This window comes from Pogona vitticeps, chromosome 3 (assembly GCF_051106095.1).
Source record: "Pogona vitticeps strain Pit_001003342236 chromosome 3, PviZW2.1, whole genome shotgun sequence".
Classification (NCBI taxonomy): Eukaryota; Metazoa; Chordata; class Lepidosauria; order Squamata; family Agamidae; genus Pogona; species Pogona vitticeps.
In genome coordinates this window covers 182446210-182467799 of record NC_135785.1, presented here as the reverse complement: position 1 = coordinate 182467799, position 21590 = coordinate 182446210, and the positions used below count along the sequence as shown (strand labels likewise).

At 39.8% G+C, this 21590-nt stretch overlaps 1 protein-coding gene across 5 annotated transcripts in view; it reads left to right on the top strand.

Annotated features, from left to right (window-relative positions):
• The window catches only part of ARHGAP6 (Rho GTPase activating protein 6), a 253727-nt gene that overhangs the window by 110706 nt on the left and 121431 nt on the right, over positions 1-21590 (top strand). The window contains exon 1 of one of the 5 annotated variants that reach the window (XM_020786748.3): positions 3248-3329. The exons of 2 other annotated variants lie outside the window; for them this stretch is intronic. Coding sequence is in view for 1 of the 3 variants with exons in the window: in XM_020786745.3 (XP_020642404.2) it covers positions 14561-14647 (87 nt within the window). In the remaining 2 variants the exon portion in view is untranslated. Of the gene's footprint in view, positions 1-3247; positions 3330-14364; positions 14648-21590 lie in introns of those variants that run through there. 2 more of the 5 variants (XM_020786745.3, XM_078390376.1) reach the window with 2 other exon arrangements.

Sequence of the window (21590 nt, the reverse complement as noted above, 5' to 3'; positions counted from 1 at the left end):
ACAACATACAGTTTCAGAGCCTGGGAACGCCATACTATTTGTATCCAAGTAAAGCTGGAAAAACAAAGCTCATTTTTGAATCTGGATCAGCTTATTCCTGTGTGAAGGACTAATTCCCAGTTTTAACACTAAGCTGCTCCATGCTTCTGTTCAGCTGAGAAATGAAGGACAAAATAGGATGAAACTCAAATAAACAGCACAGAAGTCAAATAAATCTTGGCAGCTCTGAAATGGAATTCTTTCCCTTTCTCTCCCTTGTTCCCTCTCTCAAGAATGTGTAATGAAATAATTGAGAGCCAGTCTGGCCATGAGAAGGGCATGTTTTGCCCTTTTCAAGAGACTGTACCAGCACAGCATGCACATAAGAAATATAATTTTGGAAAAAGGATTTCATTTCCTATGCTTTTTGATTATGTTGGCGTGTCTGTGTTACAAACACTTTATGCAGGGATGCTTTTAAAGAAAGAGCTTTGGTTGATTATCCTAGTTTGTCATCCAAAGTATCTCAGTTGGTTGCACTAGAGTACTTTAGTACTATATGAACCAGTATATCTACAGTGAAGTCATAGGTGTATGAATCAACCACCACAGTGTTTGGCCACAGTTCCATGTACTACTATTTATGAATTTGTTATGAAACATACATTTGGCTGTTGTTTCTTCACTTTTGAATCTGAACTAGCCAGAATATAAAGCAATATTTGTTTGTTTGTTTGTTTGTTTGTTTGTTTGTTTATTTATTTATTTATTTATTTTATATCCCACCTATCTAGTCAATTAAGACCACTCTAGGCGGCTAGAATGGATCTACTGTTGCCTTTTACTAGATTAAAATGTGCAGACACAAAATGTGAAATGGCCTGTTTTCAACTTTGCCAATGTGTGTGACAATCTGGATGCAGTTTTCTGGGTTAGAAAGTTGTGCACCTTTCTTTTAAGATGTTAAACATTCTGGAGAAATGTTCCAAATAATGTTTTTCTCTTAAAAAATAAAATTGAAATTAGACCTGTATCTCTCCATGATGAATTCTCATTGATTGGCTGATGATTTCATTTGTCTATAGGACAATGGTGTACTTACCCTATTTGCAAATTATTTTAGCTCATGTGATGATTCAAATTTAAGGTACAGTGTTAAAGAATGAGGAAAACAATAATACAATTGCTAAACCTGTTTTGGAGAAGTTGGATGAAACTGATAAATGTGATCAGAAAATAGATTTCAGAAATCATCGGGCCACAAGAACTGAGGGGGAATGGCATGGAGAGGATTAAAACATTTTAAAGATGTTAAATAGCCTTGTAGATAAGGCCACAAAGTTAATGTCCTACAGAAACAGTGACAAGCTAGATAGAAAGGACAATAATCCTGTCTTTCACTCCTGAAAACTGAGCTGAAAGACATACAGTTCCCATTCAGATCTTCCTAACTTCAGCAAGACTCCTCCACCATGCTTGCTGAAGATCATGACCTGCAACTGCTGGATGACCCTGCCATGTATGCCAGTTTTGCCTTCTCTGTCAACTGAAATGTGTTGGGCTGATGTCTTAGAGCTTTACATTCATATGAAATAGGAAAATGGAAGTGTAAGTACAGTGTAGTCCTTTGCAAAGATAGTTAAAGGACTCAAATTGGCAAACACATCTGGTAAATAGATGCTTCAAAATCACATCGCTTTGTCTTTAATATTTGGTTTATCTTTAACAAAAGTGCTTACAGATTTGCATAAGATTATTCCACAAGTAGAAGCTTATAAAAGTTGGGCCAGTGGTGATTTTAAGCAAACAAAGAAGGACATTTCCCCAGCTATGGAGCTATTTATCAAAATTAGAAATCTAAAAGTATGATCATTATGATTCTGGGTCTGGTGGCTCCTTGGATGTTGTGTTCCTAGAAGAAGAAACCATATATATTTCCTCAGTTACTTGTGCCTTTCATGAAAGTAGCTGAGTAGTATAACTCATGTTACCATGTGTAATATCGAAGTGATTAGCATCATTTTATTCACAAACTCCTTGTTGTGCAGAAGTTAAAGAATCTGGATTCAAACTGTAGTAGGCCAGGAGAAAGCAAAGAATAAGGGAGTCCCCAAATTGCCTATTATTGTCCATTTTTCCTGGAAATATATTGAGAAAAGTGGCTTATTTGAAAGCATAGGGAAAGAACTAAGATGTGTTTAACAGGAGTGGGGAAGAGGGGAAGGAAGTAGGAGGAGTTAGACAATAAACAGTGCTTTGAAGATTAGCTTCTGAACAAAACAAAATATAAATAGGAGGGAATACTGTCCAATAATTTAGTTATCCATAGATGAGCAGTCCTTTAAAGCTATATTTGACTTCACAGTCATAGGCTGATATGTTTTACAGGGCCCAGTCCATGTCATTCCTTGGCTGTGGAGATGATACTGAAGGAATGTTATGTGAAGTCTGAAGACTGCTGTTCTTCACTGAACAGCTTTTTATATTAATATTACTTGTGTTCACAGACAATCAGTTCTTCTTATAAAAATGCTTTCACAGTCTCCTTAGCTAGAACCCTACTCCTTTCAGTGGCAGCTCCTCAGGTTGACAGAGAGCTGTCCTTCAGGAGACTATGCTGCAGATGGTGTTATTTGTTTAAAAAGGATCTCTAGCAGCAGAGAAATGCCTCTCAGACCTTTATTTGGACGTACAGATTGCGTAGTAAACAACCTCAGTCATACCTTCCTTTCTCAATACAGTAACACCAGAGAATCTCTCTTCAAGTGTACCATGAAGACTGTATGACCAAACTGAAACCCAGTATACCTACTAAGAGGTGCTCTAGAGCTGTGCACCTGTGCTTTATTAATTTTTTAATGCAGTGGCAGAGATCCAGTAATGTGAAGTTATGCCACATAAGCTTGATGACGTTATCAGTCACTGCTGTATTTTGCTAATTAAAAGTTTCCTACTCCCTTCCCAAAGCAAGCCTAGGAGCCTTGTGGGGGCATAAGATTTTTTTTTTATTGACAAAATATGGCTATGTTTGCTGATGTTAGGTTTACATCGTCTAGCTTTGTATTATTGAATTTCAGCTTCTAATTAATTTTAATCAATTCAGAAGTGTTTGAAGGTGGAGGTACTCTCTGTAGTCACTAGATGGGCGACTTTGCACACAGATTTTTGCTCAGGACAATGTAAATGGAGGAGGAGGTAATTTGAGGAAGAGAATTATGAGGCTGATCTCTCCCTCTTTCTCTAGGGCAGCCCCCTTCCAGGGAATAAAGTGACCTGATTCTCAGGGGACTGAAGGAAGTCATTAAGGGACCCTAGGTGTGCCAGGCTTCACTATGATGTGGTAGATACAGGTATGTACCTGACTCTGACAAGTATGTAGTTTTGCTTGGAGGCTTTGATGTATCAAACTAAGGACAGTGCTAACCCATTTGGATATGGTCGTTCTGATTAACGAAAACAGAGTGCATTATGTATGAACTCAAGACAATCTTCTGAGAACTCTCTGATGGAAAAATACATAACAATGTCAGAAATCTTCTGTTAGCAAAAGTCATGGGCATATCCATCCAAAGAAACCTCTCTTATCTTTGTGTGTTTTGGTTACATGTGTATGCTTTGTACCATCAAATGAATTCTAGCTTATGATGACCCTTGTACAGTTTCTAAGATATGTGAGATATTTAGGGGATGGTTTTACCCATGCCCCTGCTCCCCAGTGAGTTTCCATGAGTTCCAGTCCAACACTCTGTTCGGTGGACTACAGTTGCTTCCTTTATTATATAGATACTTATAAAAGCAAATGAACATTAAAAACAACCATTAACTCCAAAAATATAGGCTGAAATCCTGCAGCAGGGTCATGGTATCACCCGCTGGGGGACATTTTCTATAATCAAAGACTCCTCCTTTCTCTCACATGGTTTGTCTGACTTGCAAAGAATCCATTTTGTCTCAGGATGGAAGGAGGAAGTCTTTAATTACTGGGTAAAATCCTGTTCAGTAGCTGTGTGGAGTTACCTTATTGTTACTGTAGCTCTATTTGTGCAAGAATGGAAGTGCTGTCCATGAAGCACTTTTGCTGGTGCAATGCGCCATCAATCAAAATCATAACAATGTGCAATTGACTTACTCAGTCCTTGTTCCTGGGGCAGAATGTCTGGCACATTTATGACAGCATAAAATTACGTTATACCTCGACAAATGGATTGTGCGCTCTTGTCTGATTTCCAATTCTTGACCTGTAATGGAAAAATGCAAAATGCTGATTATAGTTGTCATGTGTTCCAAACAGAGCCTGAGTCCCATATTTATTTTTGAGAAATAAGAATAATGTACACTTAGTGATTTTTTTTTAAAAAAAATACTTTACTTCAGCTTGTAGAATCATCTTGAGTTTTCTGTGCCAGACGTTGTTTCAGATGAACAGGTTGCCACACTGAATACATGGTGGCAAAAATTGTTACTCCTAGAAAATAAAATGCATTGAATAGGTAAGATTAACTTTTACGGCCATTCCAAAAAGCAATGGAAATGTTTGGGGAGACCTTACCTTTGTGATTAGTTAATTTTTTACCATGATGGAATTTCTCAGTCCCTGAAACTTTGGGAAGGAGTATTGCTAAACAGAGTGAAATTGTTTTCCTAAATCAAGGAAAAACAAACAGAGATGTACTGAACACATTTTAAATTTTAGTCTAAGATGACTTAATATCCTTTGGAAAAGAAAAAGTGTTTGCATGATTGAAATAGATACTGTGTGTATTTACCTGAGCCTTGTGGAAATAACTTATATGACGGGTCTGGCTCCAAAAACTCTAGGATGTCGGTATCAGCAAACTTCACTGTTGAAGAGGTCTGTAAATGTGTGGCAACAAGTTAGATCTGTTCCGTGCTGGATTATCCAGCCATCTTAGCCCCCTCTTTTGTTAAAAAAAAAAAAAATCTAAGATGGAAAGAAGTGGCACAGAAAGTGATTTATTTTCTTAGCATTTAGAGTGAGCTCATTCATTTTAAAATTCATCAACACTGAAATCCACACTAGTCTGAAATGGATTACATAAACTAGAAGTGAGATGAAATGTGTTCTGCTAAGCTGTAGCTTTAGAATGTCTCTTGTCTGCTCTAAAGTATTCGGGATGTTTAAAAAACAAGTTTTTTAAAAAAATGTTTTTTTTAAAGTTGTTTTTCTAAAAAAATCTTGTAATAGGACAGTAATTTCCCTATGCTTGTTCAAGTAGTTTCTCTTTAAGCGCTTTGCTAATTGCATGGATAACTGACTTTGCTGGTGGAGCATACTATATGTTGACAGAGTGCGTTACTTCATTTTGCCATGTTGGCAACTTGAGATCTTAAGAAAACAATACTGAGGTTATTCTCATTCTGCTTTGCTATCCTTGGAATGCTGCTTGATTTTAATTTAACTCTGTCCCTGCATGATGGTCATGTAAATATTGTTATACAAAGACAGTAAAAGAAAATGCTTGAAAATAGGAGAGTAAAAACTATCATTGCTGGTTTCTTTTCTTCACCAAGAAGATGTTTTGAGTGTTTGATTTTCAACATCATTTTGGCATCTCCAGAGAGATGGATTAGAAAGAGAATTATCTCCACTTTGACCCTCCAAAATACCTTACAGTATTGATGCAAAACAGGATTCTTTCAAAGCTTTGGTAAATGAATGTGAGCTTCATATCTAAAACTCAAGAGTGTGACTATATGGTCAAACACTTGGGATATGCTCCACTTATAAAATGTGGTGTGATGTTCAAATGGTCATGGGAAAAAGTAAAAACAAAGTACTATGATTTTAATGTGGGGGTCGGGTGCTAGTACTGAATTCTGTCAGATCATGGGGGTGACCCTTTTGTTTTTTAATGTTGTTTAATTGCCAGGTGTGAAAGTGTCATTAAAATCACATTCCCTTTGTCATCTGTTGTTCTTTTCCCCTTACTTCCAAGTAACACATGCAGGAATTAACTTTGTCTCTGTTCATACATGGTTTTATACTATTGGCACAATAAACTGTGAACAGAGATGAAGTAATTCCTGCATACGTTGTGAGGGGAAAGAGTAATAGATGGGAAGAGAAACTAGTAATTCCTCTTATGGAATCATTTTGATATGTGAATGTTTATGTATTCTACAAAATTACTGTTCACACTTTTGATGTTCTGTACTATTAAACTGTTAAGTATTTTTCCATGTTATTTTCTGTAGCAAAGTTTTTAAAAAGAAATGTAGTAATCTGAAGTTTAAAATGATCAATCATTTTCACAGGGAACCACAAAAGGATCAGCAGAGGAAGGACTAGAGAAAGAAAGGAAAGAAGGGGGGCTGTGGTCTGGAATGTTACTTGAATCACATCCAATATGAACGGTGATTTTCCAAAACAATCCACAGCCCCTGTGTGAGCACTGATTGCAGTTTTAAACATAGTACATATTGCAAATCAAATCACACAGCAAAGTGTAGTCACGAAGTCCAGCAGTCTATCTGCATTCTGTCTTTATTTATTCTTCCCACTGTATTTATTAATCTTTTCATATCCATTTCAAGAAGAACAATCTATGTAAGTAATCCCCCATTTTACACTGCTGATCACTCCAGTTAACTCATTCATTTATTCTAACATTGTTAGAATGTGAAAGAGATGTTCTGATGGGCTATGCAATAATACCTAAGCAAAGACCTTTGAAAAAGACTAGTATATGGAATCTAGAATTCCATTGCTCATAAAATGAGATAGTATTTAAAAGTAAAACTTCAATTATCTCTTCTAAAATATGAAAGAGTGACTTGTGAGTAAAATTTAAAAAAGCCTTATGCTGTCCACAATACATTTGGTTAGAATCATGAGCATAGGACCATAGACATATCTGTAGCATTTTAGATTCAAATATTGTGGCTTGATTTATGTCTTATTTCTCTGGATATGTCCTTGTTATATTTTAATCTCAGCTTGCCTCGGCTTTTCCCTGACCAATCTGTAAATGTTATGCCTAGCATCTGATGAAGTAGACTCTCCCTCTGAAATCCCATGCTCTCAGTAAATGTGAATGTCTTTATGGTGCTATAGGATGCTTTGACGTCCCAGGCTATTAAGGCTGTTAGTCCAGGCACTGCAAATGAACTACTCTCAGTTGGGGCTGTAGCTATATTTATACAATAATTTCTTCTTGGGAAATTGGTTTTGTTTATAAATTCCTTTAGTGCAAGCAGCTTTTTTATTATTTTTCAAACTTAAGGTTCATGGGTGACTAGGAGAACAGCAGAACTTAAATATGTTTCAAAACAATTACTGTTTGTTATTTATATAGCACACACTGGCTGAAAGCCAGCAGTAAGTCACAACTAGAGTAGATTCGTTTAATCACTGTGGATTTTTTAAGTCAACTGTAAGTTCCACAGGCTCAGTTAGCCTACTCTAGTTGCAACTTTCTACTGGATTTTAGCTAATATTTGCAAAATGCACAAAAATTGTGTCTTTTCAAAATGATATTGTGAGGTAGGAATTATTCCCATTAAATAGATGCAGAACTGAGACCTTCATTGCACTTGAGCAAGATACCAACTTCTACAGAAAAACACTGTAGACCCAGGGCTGAAGGTAAGTCTCCCTCACATCTTCCTAATCCTACATCTACATTGACTAATATAGTTTGCAAAACAAATGATGTGAAAATGTTTTGAAAGGGAGAGGTCTCATTGTAATGTGGAGGGTAGATTATATCTTTATAAACAAACTCTTAATAGAATGTAAACATTACGTAACATACTGTAGAAGGTTGATTTTCTAAAATCAAAGCTCTGTACATATGGAAATTGCACCTATTATTTCATCTTTGCCTGAAAATTTGGGCTGTCTTCGCATCCCTAGTGCTAATAGGGATTTAGCTAATGCTAAACATGTGGTAATAGCACATATTTTTATTTGTAAAAATGCAAAAATATTTATTTATTTATTTATTTATTTATTTATTTATTTATTTATTTATTTATTTATTTATTTATTTATTTATTTATTTATTTATAACCAACATTTCTCCTTAAAAAGGACCAAAGGCAGTTTGCAGCAATTACAATATTTAAGTTAGTAACAATAAGTATACAATATTAAAATTATCAATGAATACAATACCAAGAGCAACACCAAAATACATTCAATGCATCAAGGTAAAACAATCCATAAAAAAAAAAACACGACTTGGCAGCCATTCACTCAGGGAAAGCTTGCCTGAAAAGAAAGTTCTTTGCCTGCTTTCAGAAGGACAGTAAAGATGGGGCCAGTCTATATTAGAGAAATGTAACCTAATGCTTTCCTGCCACAATTAAAATGGAAGCCAGTACACAGGAGAAGAGTCCAGGATATGACTTGGTTTGATATTTCTTCTGTACTGAAAAACTGTCTTGACTTGAGAAGGCCTATTGAGAACTCTTAAGTTCTTCCTATGTTATGTACTACGCTGTATCAAATGATTCAAACTGATAAAATCACATGTGTGCAATACCTGTAACAACCCCAGAGCATGAGAAATTGTCTTTTAAAAATGAGTTTCAGTTGCATTTCCAAAGTGACAGTAGTTAATCAAGTGATATAACTATAATTTAACATAATAGCAACTCCGCGCTGGACTTTGATATAAAACACTTTGGTCTGTCATTCTCTTCACTGCCACCTTAAATTCACAGTGTGAAGTAGGAGCCCATGCCTGAACCACTGACGTTCCTTCTCCACCATTTATTACGTTACACCCATGTAATACTCAGAGAAACACTGAAGTCAGCTACACTGCCCAAATGAATGGAGTTACTTTTTAGTAAGTTGCAACTATAACACAACATCTGTATTTATACCATTATTAGGAAAAGGAATGAATCCCGAGTGACTAACTACTTGTAACCAGTTAATTCCAAGCTCTGTCAAATGGTGTGGGGTTTTTACATATTTTAAGTATACAGCTACTACATGTCATAACGTAAGAGCCTTTCCCTGCCACATAAAAAGAGTAAACATAAAATCTGCCAAGGCTTTGCAAACATCTGATAGCAGATGAGATTGTGATCAGCACATCTCGGGCAAAACCTCCATTTTAATAAGAGAATTCCCCATCCATTTGAGCTTCAATAGTGGGCTACTTGTCTCTGGCTTTCTTTTGTCAATTCCCAACCAATTTGCTCAAGTCCTCTGTAATCTAAATGTTTCTCTCTAGAAGGTATTTATTTATTCAAAGGGTTTATTCCCCATCTTCAGCAGTGCAGGTTCCCAGGGTAGTTTACATAAAGTTAAAATTACAGGAGAAGAAATGAGATTTCCAGTTTCCATTACTAACTACATCTGTTGTGATCTGTAAACAGCTGTACTGATTTTCTAACAGTGATCTTAAAGAAGCCAGAATCTCTGAAATTAAGAAAAAAGTTTAAAGCAAATTAGATTCCCCCCCCCAGAAAAGAATTTCCCCATATTTTAACCTTCAACATACATGAACTAAGAACATTTAATACATATGTATTTATGCATGCCTGCATACACAAGCACATTAATTGATCAATTTACAGGTCAACCCTAACACAACTCTATGCTTCCTGCAGAAACCTGGGCAGAAACTTTTGGAGCCGGAACAAATGCACCTTTGCTAGCATAACCCCCTTCCGCTGATTGATTTTTGATCCACAAGCTCAGCTGTTGTGCTGGCTAGAATCAGACAGCCAGGAGAATAATAAAATGGAACAAAGAAGGGGGAGAGCTGAGTTATGCCATTATCTAAAGCCCTGCCAGCCCAAGCACACAGCCATTATGCTACCACAAAATTAGGCCAGGGTCAGGGTAGTTCTAAGTAATTTCTCACATGATGAGGCTGGAAGGGATTGGGATTCAGTACAGCCTCAGCAGAGTAATCTTGGTTAGTTAAGACTGTGCCCTTAGATGGTCGTCCTGGCACAGTTTTTGACAATGTAGTACAGTATATATTGGCTACTATTCTTCTTTGAAAAACTACTAAAAAGAGAAATATCAGCCATCTAGCAAGCATTATAGCTGTCAGCATTTCCAGATAGTCTAGGAAAATGTACTGAGTATATATATAGCAATGGTCCCTGAATCTTCCATCAGTTGTCAAAAATACTGACATATTATATGTAGCTTTGAAGATTCTTCAGAACTGCAAAGTAAAGGATTTTGCAAGAATGCACAGGAGTACAAAGTTTAATCACTTTTGAAATATATTGTATTACTATATTCTTATCAGTTTCTTGTAAAAAATACATTGTTCACTTGTCTTCCCTTATTACTCATTTTTGTTTTCTTTATATGTCTGTTTTAGATAGGAAGTCTATGGAAGAGTGTCTCTCTCCTTTTACTTTATCTTGTACAGTGCTTATTGTCTTTATAAAATAAAATGTATAGTATAATGCATGAAATATGGTGCTAGATAGAAGAAAAACAGAGTATACTTAATGGCATGAGCATATACAAATCTGTGCAGAAGTAATCCCATTATGTTTAATGGAGTTTACTCTCAGCAAAACATAAAGTGAGTGTAGGATTTCAGTCTTAATGTGTGATTCTGTGCTTCATTAACAAGAAAAGTCGTAAGGTTAATGGTTTCCTTAAAATGCCACAATAACATTTTACATAAAAGCCAAGGTTTGAAAATACCTACCAACTGCACTGATTATTATGTATTCACATTACCTTTTTGAACTGAAACCAGTAGCTGGGTTTGAAAAAAAAAACCTACTATATTTACTAGTAGAATCAAAGAAGAGCTCAAAGAATTTTTTTAAATCTTCTGGCTGTGTATAAGCAGGGCCTTCCTCCTTTTCTTTAAGAAACCTTGAAATGGTTAGAAAACTATACTCACCTCCCTGAATTTAGTATAGCAATCCTGGCTGAATATCTAAAATGATGGGTAGGAAAAGTAGCCATTATTCATATGTAGTTGGTTATAGAGAGTGACTGATTTTGTTGATTAGAACCTGAGTATTTTAGAAGCTGGAAATCATTATTGTAAAAACATAAAAATAAAAATCCAGTAAGCTGAAAAATGTTCCAGCTAAAAGCATGGATTCCCATTAAAGTTAATTTGTTATCTGTTCCTGTTATCACTGGAAATAGTGAAATGCCAGCTCTCAAGAAGTTAAAGTCTTATACGTTAGTTTTGGAGACAAAAATGTTGAAACTGAAGCTCCTGGCCAGCACAGCCAGTGGTGAAGGCTTCTGGGAGTTTTAGTCCAAGAGTAGTCCCAGGGTTGGGAACCATTTTTCTTCACTGTCCAGCTTTTACATCTGCACATAGTTATCAGGAATACAATGATGTTGATGATCTTGGCCTAGGTCCAAAATGATTTGAAAATTATCTCCTGGGATTGTGGTTCTACTGCATACCCTTTGAGAGATATGCTGCTTCTAGAAACAGTACTGTCTTAGGAAAGAAGAAAATATTATATGAGTACCAGTATCTGAATATTCCCAGGAGAAGTGAGCAGGCAAAGCAGTTTGGAGAAACTTCTCACTAAATAACTGAGTTGGAATAGATTGTGAAAACTTATATTATGATGAATCCAAAATTTTTGCTTATTGGAACATGTTCAAACTTAGTGCAAAATATATTCTAAATCCAAAATATATTTTTGGGGCAGTATCCTGTTCCATTGCTCTATCAGTCTCGTAGAATTGACGTCACAGGCAGTGGCAGATTGCTTCTAACTAAACAGTTCCAGTTTTTAACCTCTAATTAGAGACAATCTGTCACTGCCAGAGACATGCAGAGTACAGGATACTGGCCATTAATCACTTTTTATTATGGAAGAAACCTAACAAAGTTATTTTTCCCCCAATGAAGAAACGTCAGTGCCAGTTTTTCCTTGGATGGAAATTCTGTTTCTGATGCAAATGTCCATTGCAACCATGTGATCAGTAAACATTAGTTTTTGTATTACTGACAGAAATAAATCAAAAGATATCCACCCCTTCTCAGGAACTCAAAAATCTGTTTGTTTGTTTGTTTGTTTGTTTTTGGTTTAGTGGTATATTGCAGTTGTAACATTTCCACAGGAGGGCAAGCAGTGTGGCACTCAAAACCAAGCCATATGCAAAGCATTTTAGGTATGTTCAGCTAAAAGGAGAAATCCAAGAAGTCATCTTCAGATATTTGAAAGCTTGTCACATGGACATGGGAGTGATACTGAAGTTCCTGCTGCTTCTTGTGCTGGGGAATGTCAACATTCATGCAGAAGCCACCTTGTCAGGAGTTGCTGAGGACTTCATGTCCTCCATGACAACTATGGGTCTGCCCCAAGTGATATCTGGCTCCTCATGCCGCAGTGAGCACTCCGTACCTCCTTTTCTGTGCTGTGCAGTGCTTGGCAAGGTGAGAATGATTTGGATTTGGAGGAGTTTTCTATAATTCTGTTGTCACGGGTAGATCATGACCTGGTGGGGTTCAGATTCATTGGAACTCAGACCCTCCATGGGCAGAGAGCCGATTATGATGGTCAGCCCCAGGAAGCTAATTGATCAAAATAATTTCATCAAAATAGTATCTCCTTTGATTTCATCAGTATTTTAACATTCTGTTCTGATGGTGTCAGAGTACTTTCTCCCTACTCCTTTCCTCCCAAATCAAGTTTTCCTTCATCTTTAGATTTTGTTATTAAAGGGATTTATAGGCAAATAGGAATTTCATGGTCAGAAGCCATCTAAATACCAATTGCTTAAAGGGGGGGGGATAGCTGTGTAGACTGTTACGTTGTCCTCTTTCTCAATGGATTTCCTGGCTGCTGTTCCTCATGAGATTCTGGATGCCATGGACTTTTGGCCTGGATCTAGTAGGATGCGCCTTCTATTGGCCTTCATTGATCTTAATAAATCATGAGAAGTGATGGTTCTGCAGGTGAAAACAGTTTTAAAAACTGGATTGGAGTCTTCCAGCCATCCTACTGGATAACCCTAGCAGTGAGATGCAGGCCTTGGGGAAAAAATCCCTTTTTTGGACTATACAGTATTTCCAGAATCTCCCAGGAAGCATCTTTGGGGTTATGGGCGTGAAGAGTCCTAAAAGGTTACTTTTCCAAGCTCTGCTGATATGTTTGGGTTGCTTGCTTAGATACCTTAATTTCTGCCCCTACCTACCGCCCACCAGTTGTACTCGGGCCTGCTGCTTTGGAGACAAGGACAGGAGATATGGGTGTTTTCTGGGTTGTAACGGAGGGCCTTCATTTCCTACATCTTCATTTGCTGGAATTTCTCCCTTTGGTTATCCTTACACGTACAGTGGTGCCTCGCTAGACAGTTGCCCCACATGAGTTTTTTCGCTAGTCATTGACTTTTTGCAATCGCTATAGCGATTCGCAAAACAGTGATTCTATGAGAGAATTTCACTGGACAGTGTTTGGTCCCTGCTTCGCAAACCAATTTTCGCTAGACAACGATTGAGAGCTCCCTCTGTGCTCACAAAACGGGTGTTTTCGGGACCTAAGCTTTGCAAGACAACTATTTAAACAGCTGATCGGTGGTTTGCAAAGCGGCTTTCCTATGGCTGATCTTCGCTAGACAACGATTCTTCCCCATTGGAACACATTAAACAGGTTTCAATGCATTCCAACGGGGAAATGCTTTTCGCTAGACAATGATTTCGCTAAACAGCAATTTCAGTGGAACGGATTATCATCGTCTAGCGAGGCACCACTGTACATCAAATATTGCCTATGTGTTTCTTCTTGGCATGCATCCCCTGTTTCCTCAATAGGCAAACCAAAGAGTGGCAATTCAGATTGTTTCCTCTTTTCACTCCTAGCTCTGTACAGTACCTCCTGTGCCCCTGTCCAAAAGACATGGGATCTCTCTTTTCAAAAGAAGGATTTTTAAAAATCCCATATCCCATAAATAATCCAAATGATCTCTAGTCTAGAGCACTTGCAGCCGCCTGAGCTGTTGACGCAAAGAACCAGAAAAGGAGCTCTCTGGATTAACACATCAGTATTGTTAACCTTTACGAGAAGCCCCACGGGATTAATGGAACTGTTGGTTGGCAGGAGTATTTCTTTTGTATGGTTTTAAAAAACCGTCTGTATATGGTGCCAGCGGGACTCTTTTGGCAGCCCTCACGCGAGGCAGACGCCCACCCCGCCAAACCCTCCTGCCTTCAGGGAGCGCCGGGCGCCTCCGGGCAGTTAAGGAGCGCACACCGCCGCGACGAAAACTCCCGCTGCTTCCGAGGAGAGGAGGGGACAGGCGGGCTGGGCGGCCTCCCTCGGCCCTCTTGGGCGGCCTTTCCCCTTCCGAAGCCCAATGGCAGCAAACCGGGGCCGCGAGGGAGGGAGGGAGGGAGGGCTGGCGAGGCGCCCCGCCCCACGGCTGCCGCGGCGCTGCCCGGGCTGCTGAATCCCCAGCGGCCGCCCTCTTCTCGTCTCGGTCCCGGCTCTTGGGAAAGGAGTTTCTGAGGCGGTGACAGAGGATGCTTCTCCCCTCGTGGCTGCCGGAGGTGGCCGGACCCGGGCTGGTCGCTACCGCCTCTGGGACGGTCTGAGGGGAAGGGTGGGGAGTCCAGAAGAGGGCGTGAGGGGAAGAGTCCAGCCAAACGCGATGCAGCGCCGGGGGGACCTCGGGGGCTGCCCGGCCACCATGGGAGACTTGGTGTTGCTGAACGCGAGGCATTCCCCCTACTATGCGGTGAGCGCCTCCTCTGTCTTAAGGGGTCCCGGGGCGGGCGGGCGGGCGCGCGAGGCGGCAGCGGGCACTTCGGTTGCTTGTCGTCCGTGGTAGAGGCTTGCTTCGTCTGGGTGGGGTGGAGGCAATGGATGTTGCAGACCAGGAAGGCAGGGGTGGATTCCCCCTCGTGCACACTCGCGGGCGTTTGTCCCGGCGGAGTTGCTCCAGCTGTCGTGCGCTTGGGACGGGGATTAACGGGAGTGTTTCCAGAATTCCAGAGGATGAGGTGGGCTCCCATTCCGGGAGAACATAAGCCCTGCCTCGGAGCTTTTACAGCATAGGACTTGTGGAAATAGCGGGAATGCCTTCCTCCTGCCTCCCCGCAGACACCCCTGCAGGTTGTTTTGCAGGGGCCATGATTATGGAGCGAGCATGTCCGCCACAGCCAGCTGTGTGCCTCCATGCCCCCCCCAACTCCTTAGAAAGGCTTCAGTGGGGCTGGCGGGATCTCTGGTGTTTTGCATTTTAGCTTCCATGCAAACCCCCTAACGTTGGGGAGAGAAAAGCAACCCCAGGACTACGACCCTTTAGGCGGTCTGTTAGGTGGTACTTTGTGGGCGTTTGGTCTCCATCCCTAACACCAGTGTGTGTTTCCTGAGGATCAGTTTGGTAATGCTAGCCTGCAGGAAGCTGTTTTCTAGTGTGGTGGGTGCTTTTGGGTGGCTTGTCATGAACCACGGTAAACCATCCCAGTGCAGATTCTGTACATTTCTCCCTGTTGACCAAACGGTTTGCACCATCTTCTCAGCCGGAGGCAGCAAGTGTTTCTCTATTCGCAGTGCTTTTATTTCTGGACTGGGTTGTCAGGTTGTTGGGTATCGGAGTGAACCAGTGGCTTATTGCTGTACAAAATACTGGCGGAAAATGGTAGGGTCTTTAAACGCTGTGAGGAAACTGTTGAGCTCAAATAATCTCTGCAAGGCCCATGACCCCCTTATGTGGCTGCTGCTGAAGTGCCACAGCAGCTCCTGGGCAGGTTTGGTCCCATTAGGTGTATGGGAGAACCACTCTTGTGCCTGCATCTTTAGCTTCTGCTGAGACTCAGTGCCGGTGGCACAGGGCAACTGGTGCTGGTATGCCCACAAAAGTGAGTAGCTGAATGAATGATGGCTCGAAGGATGCTGCTGAAGCTTCCTGCCCTCACAACCATAAGACTCAGGTTTGCTGCATTGCCCAAAGAAAGAATGTAAGTGACCCAGGCTGATCAAGAGAAGGTGATTCTTTCCCATATTCATTCAAGCTTATTTCCCTGTTTTATCTGGAGAAAGTTTGCAAATAAGAGAAAGCAGAGTCTTCACTGCCAGAGTCCTCATTACTTTTACCTTAGCTCACTGGAACTGCTGTGGATCATCCGGGTGGGAAAGATTCAGTGATTTGTAATTCAAAAAGGCACCTTTCCCAAACTCTGTGTCTTGTGTGTGTGTGTACACACACACACACACACACACACACACACACACACACACACACACACACACACACACACACACACACACACACACACCCTACCTGCTTCTCTGGGTCGGTTTTAATGAGATTGGTCCTCATGGCACCATCCAGAGAGGAGATAGATATGGCGGGGGGGGGGGGAGAGAGAGAGAGAGAGAGAGAGAGATATTCTTTTGCTACATCTTTCTCAGGGAAATGCAGTGGGTTCATCCACCCGCTCTCTCCTGCCATGCATGGTGCTCCCAGAGGGCAGACTATGGATGAAAGAGTAAGGTGATTGCTCTTTGTGCTCTTAGCCTCCTCTGCTCTCTCTCATTCCAGCACTGTCCCTCTGGGTAGCTTAATGGTAGAGAGAGAGAGAGAGACAGAGGAGACCCTGGCCTCCCTTTTGTTGCACTGGGAAAAATGTGAGCTAGAACAAGTTATGTAGGATGAGATACCTCCAATCACTCACTTTCTCTTTCATGGTTTATTAAGTACGACTGAGAGTTTAAGTTATGTGTCAAGTCGTTTCCTATTTATGCCAATTCTAATAGAGCTTTCAAAAATAAATAAGTCATTTAAGGAATGGTTTTAACAGTTCTAGTCACCCACCCTCTCTGGTAAGTTTCCATGGCTGAATGGGGATTCAAATGCAGGTCTTCTGGGTCCTAACCCTTCACTCTGTCCACTGCACCACACTGGGTATCACTTTAAGTAGAATGCCTGCCTCCAAAAGTATAACCTACAATCTACCTTTTTGTGTGCTAATCTCACTTCTGCTTGAAATAACATGGAGTCATTCCATTTGTTTGCGTAGAAAAGAGGACAACTTGACTTTAATGTGAGATTTATTTTTAGCTGTGAATAGAAATGAATCTTATCCAAATAATGCCTAGTGATAATTCAGTTTTTTTATTTGAAATGTGTATAGTCAAAGTTTTGGAATGTTTTAGTATAACTCAATACCTAACATCTGGCACGATGGGGTCCTTTTTGCAGCTTTAATGGATCTTGTGTCTCCTTTTTGAAGTGTATCCAAAATAATTAAAGTGCAAGGAAATACTATTTTTGGACTTTATGCTGCAGTGTTTTCATTTCATGCTAAAGATTAGACTCAGTGTGATCAAGTGAATTCTATTATGAGTCGATAGGATGGGAGCAAGACAATTTCTAGTATGGATTCACTAAGCAGAATAAATACCCTTCCTCTTGATTTTTCTTGAGCAAAAAATATATAAGAGTAATCTACTCTGCAAAACAAACTCCAAAGACTCTAAACAGTGTAGCATATATGTACATAAAAGAACCTAGAAAGGAGTATTCTAATTAATGGCATATTGGAGTTGTATAATTAACATAATTGTTCCCCAAGTAACATTTCAGATCCCCCCCCCCCAGTTTTCCAGATACAGCACAGCAGCTTTTATTTCTAATTGGAGCTAAGACATAGCTACAAATGTGTTTTGGAGATAAGGATGAGATTTTAATCAGGGTTGTACTGAGACTTTGTTCTTTTCTCAATTTACTGAGTTGAAAATGAATAATTGGCACTTAAAGGTATTGTCAGAAAGAGCTCCTTTTTATATGAGAAGATTGCATTGTATGTATGCCTTGAGAAGCTGGGCAGTTGAGAAACTGCTTCCTTTCTGCTAGCCTATGTAGTATTTGTAGCATATGTTTCAAAAAAACAACCCCAAATGCCTTATTTCTGTGTAGTTTGCTCTCTGTAGCCATATATACAGCTTAAAGCAATAGGAAAACATGTAAGGCTTGTTGCTGCTATATCTACTGGTATAATTATGCAAAATGTCAAAGAAAAATGTTGACATAATCAGTCCTGCTTTGTTTATTACTGGACAGGTAATCCTGCTTTGAGCAGAGGACTGTGTTAAATATGAAGCTTCACCAGTTTAATCTGTTAGTAGTGTTTGCAATCAAAAGCTAAAAGGTAATGCTGAATGCAACTTTGGTGATGAGAGGGAAGGGATTCTTGCAGTTGAAACTGAATTTCAACATTTTTATTTGTCAGTAGCAGTGATAAAATAGCTGGAATAGTAGTTGCTTTTTACCAGATGCCAGATATTTCATAAGCCCATTTCAGGTTTTACTTTAGATAAACGACAGGGATTAGAGTTTCAGATGAAAGGGTGGGAAAGCACTTTAAGCAAAGTCTTAAAACAATCCATAGGTTTTTGAGATGAGCTTTCTGTGTATCTAGAGATTAAATTTATTGGAGTTTGGTTGTGTGTTCTAAGTTGAAATAAACCCCAAATGATTTTAAAATGAGGCAGATCTTAGCCAACGAATATGTGGACGTGCAGCAGTCAGATATGCCCAGAAGTTTGGAAACTTATTTGTTTTTATTTATTATCATATATTTCCTTGGTCTCAGCATGTTGGCGTAATTAAAGGGGGGGAAAAGAAGAAAAAAGCTAAATATTGTGGGACTTCAAAGACTTCAGTGTGAGCTTTTGTGGATAAAAATCCACTTCTTCAAATACATGGATTTTATATGTATCCAAGGGCCACGTGATAATACATACAATAGATAAGGTGACAGTGTTTGTAATGCAGTAAACAGTCTACCAAGCTGTTAATTACTGTACTTGAATTGGGATTTTTAGCTGTATGCCAGATAGACATGTCTTTTATACAGCTTGGTCTCCTCTGTAGCATTGAGTAATACAAATTAATAATAGCCAGTTTACAATACTTAGTGATAACCTTGGTACAAGGCAATCTGCAGTATATTGTACCTATCAATAACTGTTTCTGGGGAACATGAATGGACAATGCTCTTTCCCTAATAACATGCTTATGAACTTCTTATAGGCATCTGATTGGCCATCAAGGGAACAGATTGCTGGATTAGATAGGCCTTTTGCCTGATCTAGCACAGCTCTTCTAATATGCATACAGTATAAAGAAAATATTTTTGGAAGTACAGATAGTTGCAAACAGCAAAATAAGCTATGCATCAGTATAGTGGTGATGTTTTAAGCAGGCAACCATCATTTGACTTGCACAGTTGGTATTCGTAAGTAATAATCAGTGGATGACATAACTGATGTCTGTAACGGAGTCTGATCTAGCAAAGCTTTTAAAACTTTGCCTAAAAGATTCCTTTTATTCAGATGGGGTGGATGGGAATTGTTTACAGAAAAGCAATGGATAAGAAAAAAAAATAAACTGTGAAGCTTGCTTTTACCATCTTTGCTAAATAGGGGCTTGGTTATATTCTCTCAAGTGATATGGCCAGGAGTGTATTTGCATAGTTAAAAACTAGTGTGCCAGCTGCACCTGTTCCTGGTGAGTTCTCAGCTGGCTGTGGTGACACACACACTTTAATTACACCCCAGCTGGATTACAGTACAGTAATATGCTCTATGTTGGCTGCTTTTGGAAAGTATTTGGAAACTTCAGCAGATCCAAAAGGCGGCAGCCAGATTTCTGAGTGGGATCACATACACACACACACACACACACCGTTACAGCAGCTCCACAGATCTGTTTCTGAGCAGAATTCAGAGTGCTGCTTTTAACCTATAAAGCTCTAAACAGTTGGGTCCGAGCTGTGTTAAAGACACTGCATCTTCTTCTATGAGCCTGTCTGAGTGTTAAGATAATCAGGGGAAGCCTTTCTCTTGGCCTCACCACCCTCACAGATGTGTCTGTTGGGAACACGGAAGAGAGCCTTCTCTGTTGTTCTGCCCATAGCCTGGAACTCTTTCCCACGGGAGGCCCGGCTGTCCTCATTCTTGCTGTCCTTTCACAAGCAGGTGAACACATTTCTCTTAGACAGGCTTTCTCTTAGTGGCCGGCTGTCTAAGAGGTGTTTTAAAACAGGATGCTTGTATTTTTGTGGTTTTCAAATTTGCTTTTTAAACATTTGAAATATAATGTTTATTTAATTCTTTTTAAATATTTGTATAATTTACCATTTATAGCTTTTAAATATTGTCTTTTTTAATGGCGTATGCCACCTTCGTGGGGTATACGTGAAAGGTGGGGTAACAGTATTTTAAATAAATAAATACGGCAGTTAAATACTTTAATTGGTTAGAATGAGTGCCTTCAGACTGTTGCCCTCTGTATGTTTTTAACTCCCAACTTTTGTGGTATTTGTACTCATGTTAAGCACTGAGATGCAGCCATTCCATAAAATTAGGAAAATTTGGAAATTAGGAAACAGACACATGACCTGCAGCAAAGGGCAAACGGACTGCTAAGAAAAGCTGGATGTTCCAGTGGCCTGTTGGACTAAGGGCTGTTTTTTAGGGTTTCCAGGAGAAATTTAATATTGGGTAATATAAGATGTTTCTCATTTAATAAACAGTTGAAATCAGTTGGAGTTTTTGACTATTCTGACCATTTTTAATTGTAATGACAACTCAGAAACTGAGTATAGAATGTTAGATGGAAAGCATAGATTTCTCCTCTAGTAGTATACAGTCTAGGAATTTTCTTTAAGTCAGTGGTTCTTAGCCATGGGTAACCCAAGTGTTCTTGGACTGCAGTTCCCAGAAACCTTCACCACCAGCTGTGCTGGCTGGAGTTTCTGCAAGTTGCAGTTTGGGAACACCTGGATGCCCAGGGTTGGGAAACACTGCTCTAGGTATATGATGGTCGTTCATCAGTGCCCTAAAGGTGAGGTTTGGAACACCTTGTTGTTTGTTTGTTCAGTCGTTTAGTCGTGTCCGACTCTTCGTGACCCCATGGATCAGAGCACGCCAGGCCCTCCTATCTTCCACCGCCTCCCGGAGTTGTGTCAAATTCATGTTGGTTGCTTCGATGACACTGTCCAACCATCTCATCCTTGGTCGTCCCCTTCTCCTCTTGCCTTCACACTTTCCCAACATCAAAGTCTTTTCCAAGGAGTCTTCTCTTCTCATGAGATGGCCAAAGTACTGGAGCCTCAGCTTCAGGATCTGTCCTTCCAATGAGCACTCGGGGTTGATTTCCTTTAGAATTGATAGGTTTGTTCTCTTTGCAGTCCAGGGAACTCTCAAGAGTCTCCTCCAGCACCATAATTCAAAGGCATCAGTTCTTCGGCGGTCAGCTTTCTTTATGGTCCAGCTCTCACTTCCATACAACACTACAGGAAAAACCATAGCTTTGACTATTCGGACTTTTGTTGGCAAGGTGATGTCTCTGCTTTTTAAGATGCTGTCAAGGTTTGTCATTGCTTTCCTCCCAAGAAGCAGGCGTCTTTTAATTTCGGGGCTGCTGTCTCATCTGCAGTGATCATGGAGCCCAAGAAAGGAAAATGTGTCACTGCCTCCATATCTTCCCCTTCTATTTCCCAGGAGGTGATGGGACCTGTGACCATGATCTTAGTTTTTTTGATGTTGAGTTTCAGACCGTTTTTTGCATTCTTGTCTTTCACCCTCATTACAAGGTTCTTTAGTTCCTCCTCACTTTCCGCCATCAGAGTGGTATCATCTGCATATTGGAGGTTGTTGATATTTCTTCC